The sequence below is a fragment of the Podarcis tiliguerta genome, assembly GCF_965153285.1.
Source record: "Podarcis tiliguerta genome assembly, chromosome: 13".
NCBI lineage: Eukaryota > Metazoa > Chordata > Lepidosauria > Squamata > Lacertidae > Podarcis > Podarcis tiliguerta.
The window spans coordinates 36,832,091-36,844,315 of NC_139546.1; the positions used below are offsets into that span (position 1 = coordinate 36,832,091).

General features: G+C 49.8%; 1 protein-coding gene across 2 annotated transcripts; it reads right to left on the reverse strand.

The window, feature by feature from the left end:
- Positions 1-202: 202 nt before the first annotated feature.
- Positions 203-10,386, reverse strand: CCDC106 (coiled-coil domain containing 106). 2 transcript variants are annotated; one of them, XM_083409109.1, is made up of 7 exons: positions 9,989-10,386; positions 7,037-7,112; positions 6,166-6,268; positions 5,746-5,868; positions 4,679-4,855; positions 3,770-3,970; positions 203-2,024 (listed from the first exon to the last, which is right to left on the reverse strand). In XM_083409109.1, exons 3-7 carry the CDS (start codon positions 6,230-6,232, stop codon positions 1,612-1,614), a joined length of 981 nt encoding a protein of 326 aa, XP_083265235.1. In that variant the 5' UTR covers positions 6,233-6,268; positions 7,037-7,112; positions 9,989-10,386; the 3' UTR covers positions 203-1,611. The 2 variants fall into 2 exon arrangements, with proteins under 2 accessions (XP_083265235.1, XP_083265236.1); XM_083409110.1 differs by lacking the exon at positions 9,989-10,386 and adding an exon at positions 9,389-9,607.
- Positions 10,387-12,225: the final 1,839 nt, after the last annotated feature.

Here is a 12,225-nt window from a genome sequence, read left to right on the forward strand (position 1 = left end):
TAATTTTACAAATTAGTAACAAACTGAGTAACACCCAACTTAACTCTGACTCCCAGATAATATACAGCTGAGGATTTGAATCGGTTGCCAACATCCAACTCTTCACCTCCTTGTTCCAAGCCAGGAATATCCTTAACTAGCCACAAATTTGCACATTTTTGCAGCAATTATACAAACATGGAAAATTTAAACCACACATTGCTGAGTTTTATTCAAAATGCTTTAATTTAAATCCTCTTAGTAAATTGTTTTTTTACATTTTCCTTTTAAATTATTATTTTTTTAACACAGATGAAAAAACTGGGTGATACAGGCACAGTGGAAACAGTCCATTAATTACACTGAATAAAGAGGAGACGTCCCAAAGGAGCAGAGAACAAACAAAACCCTTGCTCGCACATAAGGTGGCAGCTTGAAGCCACAGAGGTGTTGGAGGGCACACACAGTTTCTGTCTCAGGAAGCAAAAAAGGAAGTGCAAATGGCTTGCCACCAAACACAGCCCAGCTTCAGAACCTGGAACAGGAAAACATGAGAGAGGGCAGGTGGTGTCCATGGCGGTAAAGAGATGCAAGGAAGCCTTGGGATGTGGGAATTTCTTTGGGAGACTATAGGGAATTATTTAGAGGCAGCCAAATGCTGCAGTTCATTCCTCCAGGCTAAGGACTGTTATAGCAAAAAGGCATCAGGAAGAGAAAAGCTTAAGAAGGTGCCAGTAGCATTGGATGTAAAAGAAAAAAGAAAGGAAGTGGCCAAGAGGCAAGACCACTGCAGCCTGTTCAGCAATCGCCCTCCAGTTCTAGTCTTGCTTCACAGCAGGCTGGAAAGGGGAGGGGGAGCAGTGAGATGGCACGTGAGGCGGGTAAATCCATTGCCTACACTAACTTCTTAAGGAGACAGGCATTGCCTTCAGGGGAAGGCCGAGCCATCTTGAGCATCCCTGCCCCAAGTTCTGGAGCTGTTAAAACAAGCTCACAAACACACACACTTACCTACGGCAAACACAACTGGCCTCCGAGCAACAAGGCAGGGAAATTTCTGCCAATGTTTATTCAGCCCTTTGGCTGAATATGCAATATGCAGGGGAGTGTTGTGTAAGAAAAATGTGTCACCTAGTTGCTTATTTGCAAGGCAGCAGACACCGTCTCTGATGAATGCCTTGGCAGTCCTATAGGTGTTACTGTACCCGCACAGCCAGTCTGAAGCAACCTCTCCACCACAGCACCTTACCTACGCATGGGATGTACTCTGTCCCACTAACCTGCTCCCCTGCTACTCCCACTGGGCAGTCATTTTGCCAGTTCTTAAGATGGAAGCAAGTGGAGTGAATTTAATCCAGTTCATCTCTCCATAGCCTTTAACCAGCCGACATATAAACAGGAGCGCCTGGTCAGATGATGCTTCCCAAAGAGATGATTGTGCCAGGATAAAAGCATCCCACTTGCCTTACAAAGGCAGCGCTTGCCTTTAGCACTAGAAACTGCAGGAAAGGGTGAAGGGGGCTGACACGGAAGAGCCCCAGGGGAGCACAGCAGGAGCTTCCTCAATAACTAGACGGAAATAAGAGACTGGAGGGCTGTCAAAGTGGGTTCAGGCAAAGCCAGGAGGGGGAATCATCGCTTAAAGCAGTCAGCAATGGGTGGAGGGGGTTTGGGTGGGGTAGTGGGTGAGGGTAAGGAATTGCTGGCCGCCGGGCCAGGGGTGTCCGTTTTCCGCTTGAAGCGGTAGGTGATGGGCAGGAGGAGCTTGCTTTTCTTGAGCGCCTGGACCTTCTTGAGAGTCTCATCGTCCAGAGCCATGAAGCATCGGCGGGAATACTCCAGCAGGCGCTCCTTGGACGAGTCAAATTCGCCCACCTCCGCCACCTTTTCAGGGGCCACGATAAGGAGCTCGGCGATGGGCGTGGTCAAGGCCACAGTGTTACGGTCCACACGGTGGTGCTCAAAGGCCCGGCTCATGCTTTGCAGCTTCTGGAAAGTGTAGAGGATCTTCTTGTAGCGGCACAGCACCCCATCCACATCTTTGACTGCACCGGGGGCGGGGGGGGGGGTTCAGAGGAGAGGGCCCCAGCAGCGACCCATAGACAGGAGCGTGGGGGGAAAGAACAAGAGAAAGGGTTGAGGAGGAGAAATGGGGAAGCACGGCCACTCGTGAAAACACCCGAGAGTTGCGAGAGGCAGAAGTCACAGGAAATGGGAAGGACCGACAGAAGGAGGCAGTGACCCGATGGAAGCAGAAATGGAAGGCGGGATAAATTAGAGTCAAATATTCCAGCACCAGGGAAGGGGGAAGGAAAGGGAACAGCCCAGGGACCAAGCAAAAAAACCCAGTAAGTAAAACAAGCAGGTAATGCAGGTGTTGAACATTGAGGAGCAGCATCCATAGATAAGAAAAGGAGGATATGCAGAGAGAAAGGATGGAAGGTGAGAGAAAGAAGAGGTGGAGGAGAAAAATGGAAGCAAGCGATTGTGCGTGGCAGGCCAGCCGGTTGGTTTGCAACAGGAAGGGGGGGAAAGAGTGGTGGAGGATTAGGACAACGGGAGAGGAGGGTGGAGAAATGTGATAAATGAACAAGAAGAAAAAGAAGGAGAGAACATATTATCGCAGCAATTTATCAAGACTTGATGCTTTTGTGAGGGTAAACCTAGAGGGGTGGGTGAGTCACAGGCCAGCGTTTCAAGAGGCATTCCTGTTTCTCCAAGGGGCAGGATTCCTCTCCTCACCTCCCTTGGGTTGCCAGGGGGAAAGGAGGGGTCAGAAGGCATGGCAGGCCCAGCCAGGCGACTAGTCCATGCAGAACTGCTGGGTCTGGGAGTGGGGACCTAACGCACACTGCCATTTCCTCAATTTGAAACACAGAATCCCCATCTCAAGGGACGCTGCTTGAGGTGCTGCACCTGGCCAGGGCTCCACCTGCAGCCCTGGTGTCTATGATGAGATTTGTGAGCTGAGGAAACAAAATTCCACATGATTTGTCTTGCTGCTGTGACTCAGTGGGCTGGAGTCCCAGAAGCTCCCTTTCTCTTGTTCCTAATATAACTCCTTTGCAGGGAAGGGAGGTATCCCAGGGGCATTTCCCTTCCCTACTTCTCTCTGGTGATGCTTCCACCTCCATCATCTTCTTCCCAACCCTGTCACTATGGAGTGAACCACTGGAGGTTACAGCCGCCGCCAATATATGGCTATGGCTACCACTGTTTCTATCCTGGCCCCTTTCCTCAGCAAAAGTGTCTTCCAGGTGGGTCTCGAACCTTTGTCCCAGATGGGCTGTGCACTTTGTGAGCTTTCCTTCCTCCCCTTTTGAGCACTGCATTCTGAGTCGGTTGGTTAGCATGGGGGCGGGGCTGAATCCATGCCTACAGGGGATGCCTAGGGTCCAGCAATAGCCTGGTCATCGCTGTCCCTGAGCCAGTGGAACTGCTAAATGGGGGCACAGTAGTGGCATAATTTTGTGTGTTGGTGGAGGAAATTGTAATGAATTCTTATAAAGAAGGGCATCAGTGATTATATGCTGGAATAAGCTCTGTTCATATCTGTCACCTGGAAGAGCATCTCTTTTCTATATGGTGATCTATTATTTTAATGTGTAATAGGTTGTGTTTTTTTTTTAAAGAAAGACATTCAAGTCTTAAGATCACCAGTCTCTGCTCACAGAAGGGAGTAAGAGCTTTCCCATTTCTGCCATGGAAGTGGGCGGGGACCCTCTGCCTTCTGCTCTGTAGGCTGAAATGGTGGTCCCTTACTTTGACACACACACCCATTGCCACTCACCTCTCTGCCTCTCGCGGACTTTGGGCTTGGCAAAGCGCCGTCTGTTGACCCCTCCTTTCTGCTTCTTGTGCTCCGCAGAGCCTCCTTCCTCGGGGCCGGCACTCATCCAGGAGCCCATACTGTCATCGTCTGTCACATCCCCGTTCCGGCTGTCAGACACCTCGGACCGCCGTGGGAGCTGCTTGCTGCGGCAGTGCTCATCTAGGGCGGAGGGCAAAGGGCAGGATGCATCAGACCAGGACCTTGCAGAGCCAGGCAGAGGCCCGGACCAGGTAGATAATGCCCCTCTGTCTGGGCCTGGACGCCTTTGCGCCTCCACGTTCGCCCCAGTGCATCCCCTGCGATTGTGAATATGCTGACCGAGGGGGCCAAGTGGCCAATATGCCCCCCCCTCTGTCTTGGCCTGCATCAGGCAGAGAGGGAGACAGAAGCCCGCCATAGCACAGCTAGAGGCAAGCTCCTCAAATCAGAGAACCCTCAAAAAAACACAGCCCTTGACTCTCTAACACAGGGACCTCCAACTGGAACTCAGTTCAGGCGCCTCTCAGGTGGATGCCATTCCCATTCTAAGAGAACCAGGGAGGGGTTCGCGGTGAGTTCTTTTTCTAGAAAAATAGCGCTGCGTCCTACCAAAGCAGTGGCGTAGCGTGGGTTGTCAGCACCCGGGGCAAGGCAAGTAATTTGACCCCCTAACCCGTGGATTTGCGCCCCCTAACCCTAACCCCCAGATGTTGCGCCCGGTGCGGCCGGCCCCCCCTGCACCCCCCACGCTATGCCACTGTACCAAGGTGCCTTGGCTGACATTCCCCTGGCCCTTCCTCCCAAGAGAATCCGAAAGGCCCCCCTCCCAGCAAAGCACCACCCACCCACCCACTCAGCCTCCGGAGAACTCGAGAGTTCTCGAGTTACCAGCATCCAGACGGGCGCAGGAGATGAACTTGTCTAGCTGGCAGCGCAGGAAGTCCCGTTCTTCCTCCAGGTCCTCGATTCGCTTCTGCAGCCAGGAGTTCCTCTCCAGGGCCATGTGCAGCTGAGTCCTCATGCTGGTCACCAGGGTCAGCGAGGGAGCTGGCATCTCCGGTGTCTCTGAGGGCAGCACAGTCACGTCACGGCGGAAGTTCGACTTGCTCACAATTACTTGCTTCCCCACTTCTCTTCAAACACCCAAAGGTCTCGCACCCAACTCTGCCCCAAAACCTTTCCTAACCCTTCTCGCCCTTCCTGTGAGAAGCAAACAGGGCAAGGGAGATTTGCACCTGCCTTATTGAAGCCATAGCCTTCTTTGCATCTAATACAGTGGTACCTCGGGTTACAGACGCTTCAGGTTACAGACCCTGCTAACCCAGAAATAGTACCTCGGGTTAAGAACTTTGCTTCAGGATGAGAACAGAAATCACGCGGCGGTGACATGGCAGCAGCAGGAAGTCCCATTAGCTAAAGTGGTACCTCAGGTTAAGAACAGTTTCAGGCTAAGAATGGATCTCCAGAACGAATTAAGTTCTTAACCTGAGGTGCCACTATACTTTGATTTTCATCAGGAGCAAATTAACACATACAGTAATTGATTTCTCTCCCCACCCCCAATCATTCTCCTTTAGTCCCATTTGAGTTCCACCTTATTTAAGAAATTCAAAATGTTTGATTGTGGAAGACAACCGCTGCTGAGCTCTGCAATGGGAACTGGAAAGCAAGCAAGCGGTGTCTACAACAAAATGTTGCAGTGTGGAACCTGCACACACCTACACTCCACAAAGACCACTTTTTCTGCTGTGATTTCTGAAATGGCGGCGTCACTTTCTAGAAGTGCCATGATTGTGGAAGTGACAGCAGATGCGTATTTACCTGAAGAATGGCCAAAAAAAACCTAGTTGCCCTAGTTGCACTTTGGGTGCTGAGTCACCTAATGAGATCTAGCACATAGTTAAAGGGTATTTGTTCATATATTACTGCCAGGAAGCGGGGGTATTGTTTCTCACCATCAAAATTCTGAGGAGGGCTCAGACCATAATACAACTGTTGCTGAGTTTGAGTCTGCGATTCCATTTGGTGTGGCTCGTCCAAAGGTATGGCTATTTTATAAGCTTCATTGTCTTCCTTCACTGTAAATATCAACAGCAGGGGGAGGCAGGGAAACAAATGTAAGAGCCTAAGAATTACCCCCCCCCTCTATTTTTGTAAGATCAACAGTCTCAAGACAGACAAAAATATTACCGGACGTGATTTTTAGCTAAGTTCCCACTGAAATCAATGGCACACATGTTCCCATCAACTGAGCTATCCAGGCAGGAACCTCAATCCAATCAATTTGGCCCACTACTAGGAGGGGAGCAGTTTCACCCCTCTCCCACCCTCAGGGCCTTTGAAACCCACCCCTCTCCCATCAGACATACACTGACCTGGCTTTGCTCCCGATCCACGACGTCCCCGAGTTGCCCGTTGGTGATGGTGGTTACTTTCAGTCATTGTCCTCCCTCCCCAGGTGGGACGGATGCTGCTAACCTAGAGAGCAGGAGAGGTGATCTAACTGGGCAGATCTGCCTGATATTCTGTCTCCCCTAGATTTTCCTAATGAGTGAACTCCAAAGCAGCCTCCCCTTATACTCTGACAAGAATCCCCAGCCAAGGAGCCCCCTTTTTTGAAAATGTGTGCTCTTCAGAGAACATTGAATTACAGTCTTTCAGGTATGTCCTCCCATTCTATAAATGTATAATTCCAATAATGCACATTAACAGCAGGATGGGGGGGCAGGGATAAGGTGTAGCTCTTCCTAAAAATAGCTGGGAATTGCATATTTGAATACCCAGTGCTTTTTTTCTTAAAAAATGTTTAGGGGTACTCTCATTTTGACTCAAGAAAATCACCACTTTATAGTTCAAATTGGGGGAAATAAATACAGTGAATGGATAAAAGTACAAAGATTCACAAAATGTTTTATGGCATGTGTACCGCTGCATCCCCCTAGAAGAAAAAGCACTGTGAACACCTGACAACAAACTAGGGTCTACGTCATGATGGGCAGGTGGCGGTTCCCATCCTGCTGGGTGCTGCCTTACCAAATCCCTCCAGAAGCCGTCCCACCCCACCCCAACGCTCCATTTTGATAGGTTACTTGGCACTGTAATGACATCAGTTGACTGACAGATGGGTGGCCCTGCCCACCTGTCAAAGCTGGCCTATAGGCTGCAGGGATATAAAGATCTGACTCACCATGTCAAAAAAGTTCCCAGGTACCCCCTATCTCGCACTGTTTCCAAGAGGATATCTACCTGAGCCAGGGTGACACTCGCGGATCCAAGATCTTCCACACAGCTACCTGCCCACTTAGGAAATAGCTCCAAACACCTGGACAGAGGCAAGGCAGGGAAAATAATAGGTTAGGCCAGGAGATCCCACAGCAACAAAGGAAGGCAGGGGCACTGCAGTGGAGCGATGCCCACTATGAAATAGGAGGTGATCCCCAAAGCAGTTGCTTCCAGCAGTCCTGTAAAGGCACAGGGGTTGTAAGGCCAGCTCTCTTGCTCAGATAAACCTTTTTTCTCTCTCAACCCAGGTGAAACTCATGGATTCCGCTTTCACATGCATGTACATCACATCCCTTGATTACTCAAGCACCCGTCGCCCAGAGTTGCAGTGAAAATTCAGTCTCTGATGATGCTATATCTGTGATGGCTCTATTCATTTATGCAAGTTACTCCTTGATGTTTCAATCATTGAGTCATGAGTGCACAGACTCACACTCGTTCTCTAGAATTGGAACAGAGCAAACCATTGAAGGTCATTGCCTCCCCCCCCAACTCCCTTTGAAGTATCTGAAAGTGTCAGAGGAGACCCTGCTCAAGCTCCCTGAAGTGTTATGTGCAACAATCCTTAAGGGATGTTTCTTTAAGAGGGACGCACACACAAACTAGACTTGGACACAAGTACAAAAATTGTTTAGGGCTGGAAACCACATTTTCCTGTAGCTTAGCTATGACTGCAAATTTAATGGCTGGGTGGCGGGATGCAGGTGGCGCTGTGGGATAAACTACAGAGCCTAGGACTTGCTGATCAGAAGGTCAGCAGTTTGAATCCCCGCAACGGGATGAGCTCCTGTTGCTCAGTACCTGCTCCTGCCAACCTAGCAGTTTGAAAGCACGTCAAAGTGCAAGTAGATAAATAGGTACCACTCTGGTGGGAAGGTAAACGGCATTTCCGTGCGCTGCTCTGGTTCGCCAGAAGCGGCTTAGTCATGCTGGCCACATGACCCGGAAGCTGTACGCCGGCTCCCTCGGCCAATAAGGTGAGATGAGCGCCACAACCCCAGAGTTGGTCACGACTGGACCTAATGGTCAGGGGTCCCTTTACCTATGTGGGTGGCAGTTTGGGGGATGGGGGAGAGATAGAACCCCGCTTCCTTTCAGTTCAGTTCCCATTCTGCCACTAACTTGCATAAATGCACATACACACCTCTCTTGTCCAACCTCAGTCAACAATACAATGCACATCTGTTAATAACAGACCATTATATAGGGATGGGATCCAATCTCTTTTCAGATCCAGCCCCCAATATTTCAGCAGCTAGACTCTTAACCAGCTCCCAACACTGCAGAATGCATTCTCTATGTATTGATGCAGCTTACAATTATTATTTTTAATGCAGTAGAATAACCAATTACTAATAAAAAAAACCACTGCATGTTACAATCCTTTCTGTATGTTGATATATTATTGCATTTGCTACAGCATTTTCCCAAATGGATTAAAATGTGCAACCGGCAATACAACCAGTTATCAATAGATAGAAAGATGCATCTGTTGCAAGTTGCCTTGAGTTTCATATTTCCATGAAAAGAAGTGGCATAAATATAGAATAGAATCATAGAACTGTAGAGTTGGCAGGGACAGCAAGAGTCATCTGGTCCAACCCCCTGCAATGCAGGAATCCTTTTGCCCAAAGTGGGGCTTGGACCCACAACCCTGAGATTTAAAGTCTCATGTTCTACCAACTGAGCTATTAAGAAATAAAATAAATACATTGCTCAGATCCATAGCTGCGGGGGTGGTGGGGGGCAGGGTGGGGGCTAACTAGGGTTTTTTTTGCCCCGGGTGAAGCCTCCAGAGGAGCGCCATTGAGGCTCCCAGCCTGTATGTGTGGTGTGTGTGTGTGTATGCACATGCACATGGGGGTTTGCCAAAGTAGGTCATCAATCCAGGTGGATAAAGCCTAGTTGCTACTTGCAGGCTCCAGTTCTCTATTCCTTGGCTTGGCCCCTCCCTCCTTGTCACACAGACTCTAACATGCTTACCTAAAACCCAAAAAGCTCAGCTTCTGCAAACCAAAATTTGAAGCAAAAGCCAACTGACAAGTAACTCAACCAGTGGGGAGAAGGGAAGTCACAATATTCTTAAGGGTGCCAGGGAAGCAACCAGGGTGTTGTGTCCCTCCTAGCATCCTCTGGGACATTGCAGTGCATTTGGGGGCACACCTCTTGAGATCCGGAGGTGCAGCAATTATCTTGGTCTGAACCACCTCTTGGAGTCCGACAGGTGACTATCACCGCCTATCCAGGCCCCACAGTTAACACCTGCATGGCATTTGCCTTCCTTCCCCCGCCAGTCATTGACCTTTGCCCACCTACCCGTTTCCTCATTGCCATTACTTGGTCCTTCAATGATGCCCAGACTTGTTCGCCTTCTCTCCGACTCCAAACCAACTGGCCACAGCAAGGCCTCTCTCTCTCTCTCCTCCTCCTCCTCCCGTTTCCCTGCATCCTACTAGAATCTCGCTAGTAACCAGATACAAGCTTCTCCCACGCAAACTCCCTAAGGCAGGCCGGCTCGAGACGACGTCAAGGAATTGTCTGTAACCCTCCCTCTCCGCCCCACCCGCTACCCCCCATCAAATCGGGCCTTTGGCCAAAAAAAAAAAACAGAGCCCACCACCACTCCAAAATGGCCCCGGCTGCTGCCCTGTGATGAAGGATTCCTCCCTCCCCGTCCCCAAATGTCGGTGGTGGCGACGCCCGCGCCAAGACTTTGGAGACGCCAAAGGACCCCCGTGCGCCCTCGGCGCTGCGCCCCGAGACTTGGGGAGCATTACGCACGGGATGCTTGGGGGGCCGATCTCCCGAGAACCAGCAGCGGGGGTAGCGATGGGCAAGGATCAAGTCAAGGTGTGTGCAGGGGACCGAGACTGTCTCTCAGAACCCCCCGCTCCTGCCAGGACACGCAGTTCTTACCTTACTCTTGAAACCGCATCCACGCCGGAGCGTCCCAAACAACAGCTCCAGGCTCCAGCTGAGCAGGGGAGCGTCTGTAAAGTGCAGCTAGAGGAGGTGGCGAGGAAAAGGGAGTAGGAGGAGCGAGACAGCTTTGAAGTGGGAAGCGGGGGGGGGGGCACGTCGCCGGCTGGTGGCAAAAAATAATAATCTAATAATTCTCAGCAATCCCTTCGTTCCTGGAGGGCAGGTCTGAACGTCTAAATGAGCCACCACGGATCTAGCAGCACAGGTGCGCGCCGCGGATGTCTCCTAACAAGCGCAATACTTTGCATGGGAATCTGTTCGAGCTGCCTAGCTTGCCAGAAATCAAGTGAAGCACGTGCACCTGTGAAACAGCCTCCGGGAGAAAATGTTGAGGCTAAGTAGAGGGAATTGTCTCCACAAGGCCCTCCCAACCCTTCTGGCCCTCTAACCAGCAATCAAACACGCAAATCACAATTGGCCTTGCTTACAAATCCAGTATTTTTTCCTACCACGTGTAGTACTTTCTGTAAGCCTCAGAGGTTGCTCCGTCTACCATGCTGCCATGGTCCAGCCTTGGAAAACGTTAAGTACCAAGGATGACAGGACCTCTAAGCATGTGCCAAGAGCCTTCCCCACACCACAGTCGCTGTTACACATGGGTATAGCCAGGATTTATGTTAGCGGGGACAGGTTTTATGTGTGGGGGGGGGGAGAACCTCAGTTACTTAAGGATTTTTATTTATTTACTTGATTTAGGGGGGCAATTGCCCCCACCAGCTACGCCCTTGCTGTTACGCTGTTTTATCTCACATTAATAACCAAAAAAGTTGAGCCAGATTTTCAGGAAAGGAAGATGTGACTTGTGGGTAGTGCAGCTTGGTCTAAAATTCAGGTCCTGTGACAGCAAAAGGAGCCTGGGAACTAAGGAGTGATGCCTGGCAAATCAGGGGGCTGGTGGGAAAGTACCTAATGGTATTTGGGAGGGGCATAAGGTGGCATCTAAGGCTGCCAGGGCAGAGCCAGCTGATAGACATGGTGAGGCATGAAATTGCTAGAGAGATGTAACATCAAAGTGTGTGGACTACATTTTTACAACTAGAAATATCCCCTCTTTTTATGAGTGGAATTATGGCCCCATGTTTTACTGTACACTCAATTAAAAGTTTTTTGGTGAGTTCTGGGTCATGAGATCACCATCTCTGCTGTTGTTGTTGTTTAGTCGTTTCCGACTCTTTGTGACTCCATGGACCAGAGCACGCCAGGCACTTGTGTCTTCCACTGCCTCCCGCAGTTTGGTCAAACTCATGCTGGTAGCTTCGAGAACACTGTCCAACCATCTCGTCCTCTGTCGTCCCCTTCTCCTTGTGCCCTCCATCTTTCCCAACATCAGGGTCTTTTCCAGGGAGTCTTCTCTTCTCATGAGGTGGCCAAAGTATTGGAGCCTCAGCTTCAGGATCTGTCCTTCCAGTGAGCACTCAGGGCTGATTTCCTTCGGAATGGAGAGGTTTGATCTTCTTGCAGTCCATGGGACTCTCAAGAGTCTCCTCCAGCACCAGAATTCAAAAGGATCGATTCTTCGGCGATCAGCCTTCTTTATGGTCCAGCTCTCACTTCCATACATCACTACTGGGAAAATCTCTGCTGTAGCTGATACCCATTCAAATTTCCTGAAGCATTCCCTCCTTCCCTGTCCTTCTATAGTGACCTGTTTGCCACCTGTCTCTTCCTGAATTGAAGCAGGTCTGAGGCCACCTTGAGGTCCACTATAGAAGAAACGTCTGCTGTCAGGGGCACTAATGCCTCTGAATAGCAGCTGCTGGAGGAAAGAAACCACAGGTGGAAAGAGTTGCTCTTGTCCTCAGGTCCTGCTTGTGAGCTTCCTCTAGGCATCTGGTTCTCCACTGTGAGAATAGGATGCTAGACTAGATGGGCCATTGGCGTGATCCATCAGTGCCCTTCTTATGTTCTTTCAAGATATAAAAGGACTAAATAATATCCATAACCTGTGTCTAGCACCTCCTTCCCTCTGATCCATTGATAAAATACAGATCCTGTGCTTACTAGTACCACAAAAACATTCAGTCAAGGCACAATTCCTCATGATTTTTCCACGTGACTATAAATAACAGAACACATATGTGGATACAGAGGTGACCTGTGATTTGATTGTGCTTTTGAGGGGGATCCCTTGTAAAAATATATAAATAACGATGAAGGTCCGTAGCAGTCTT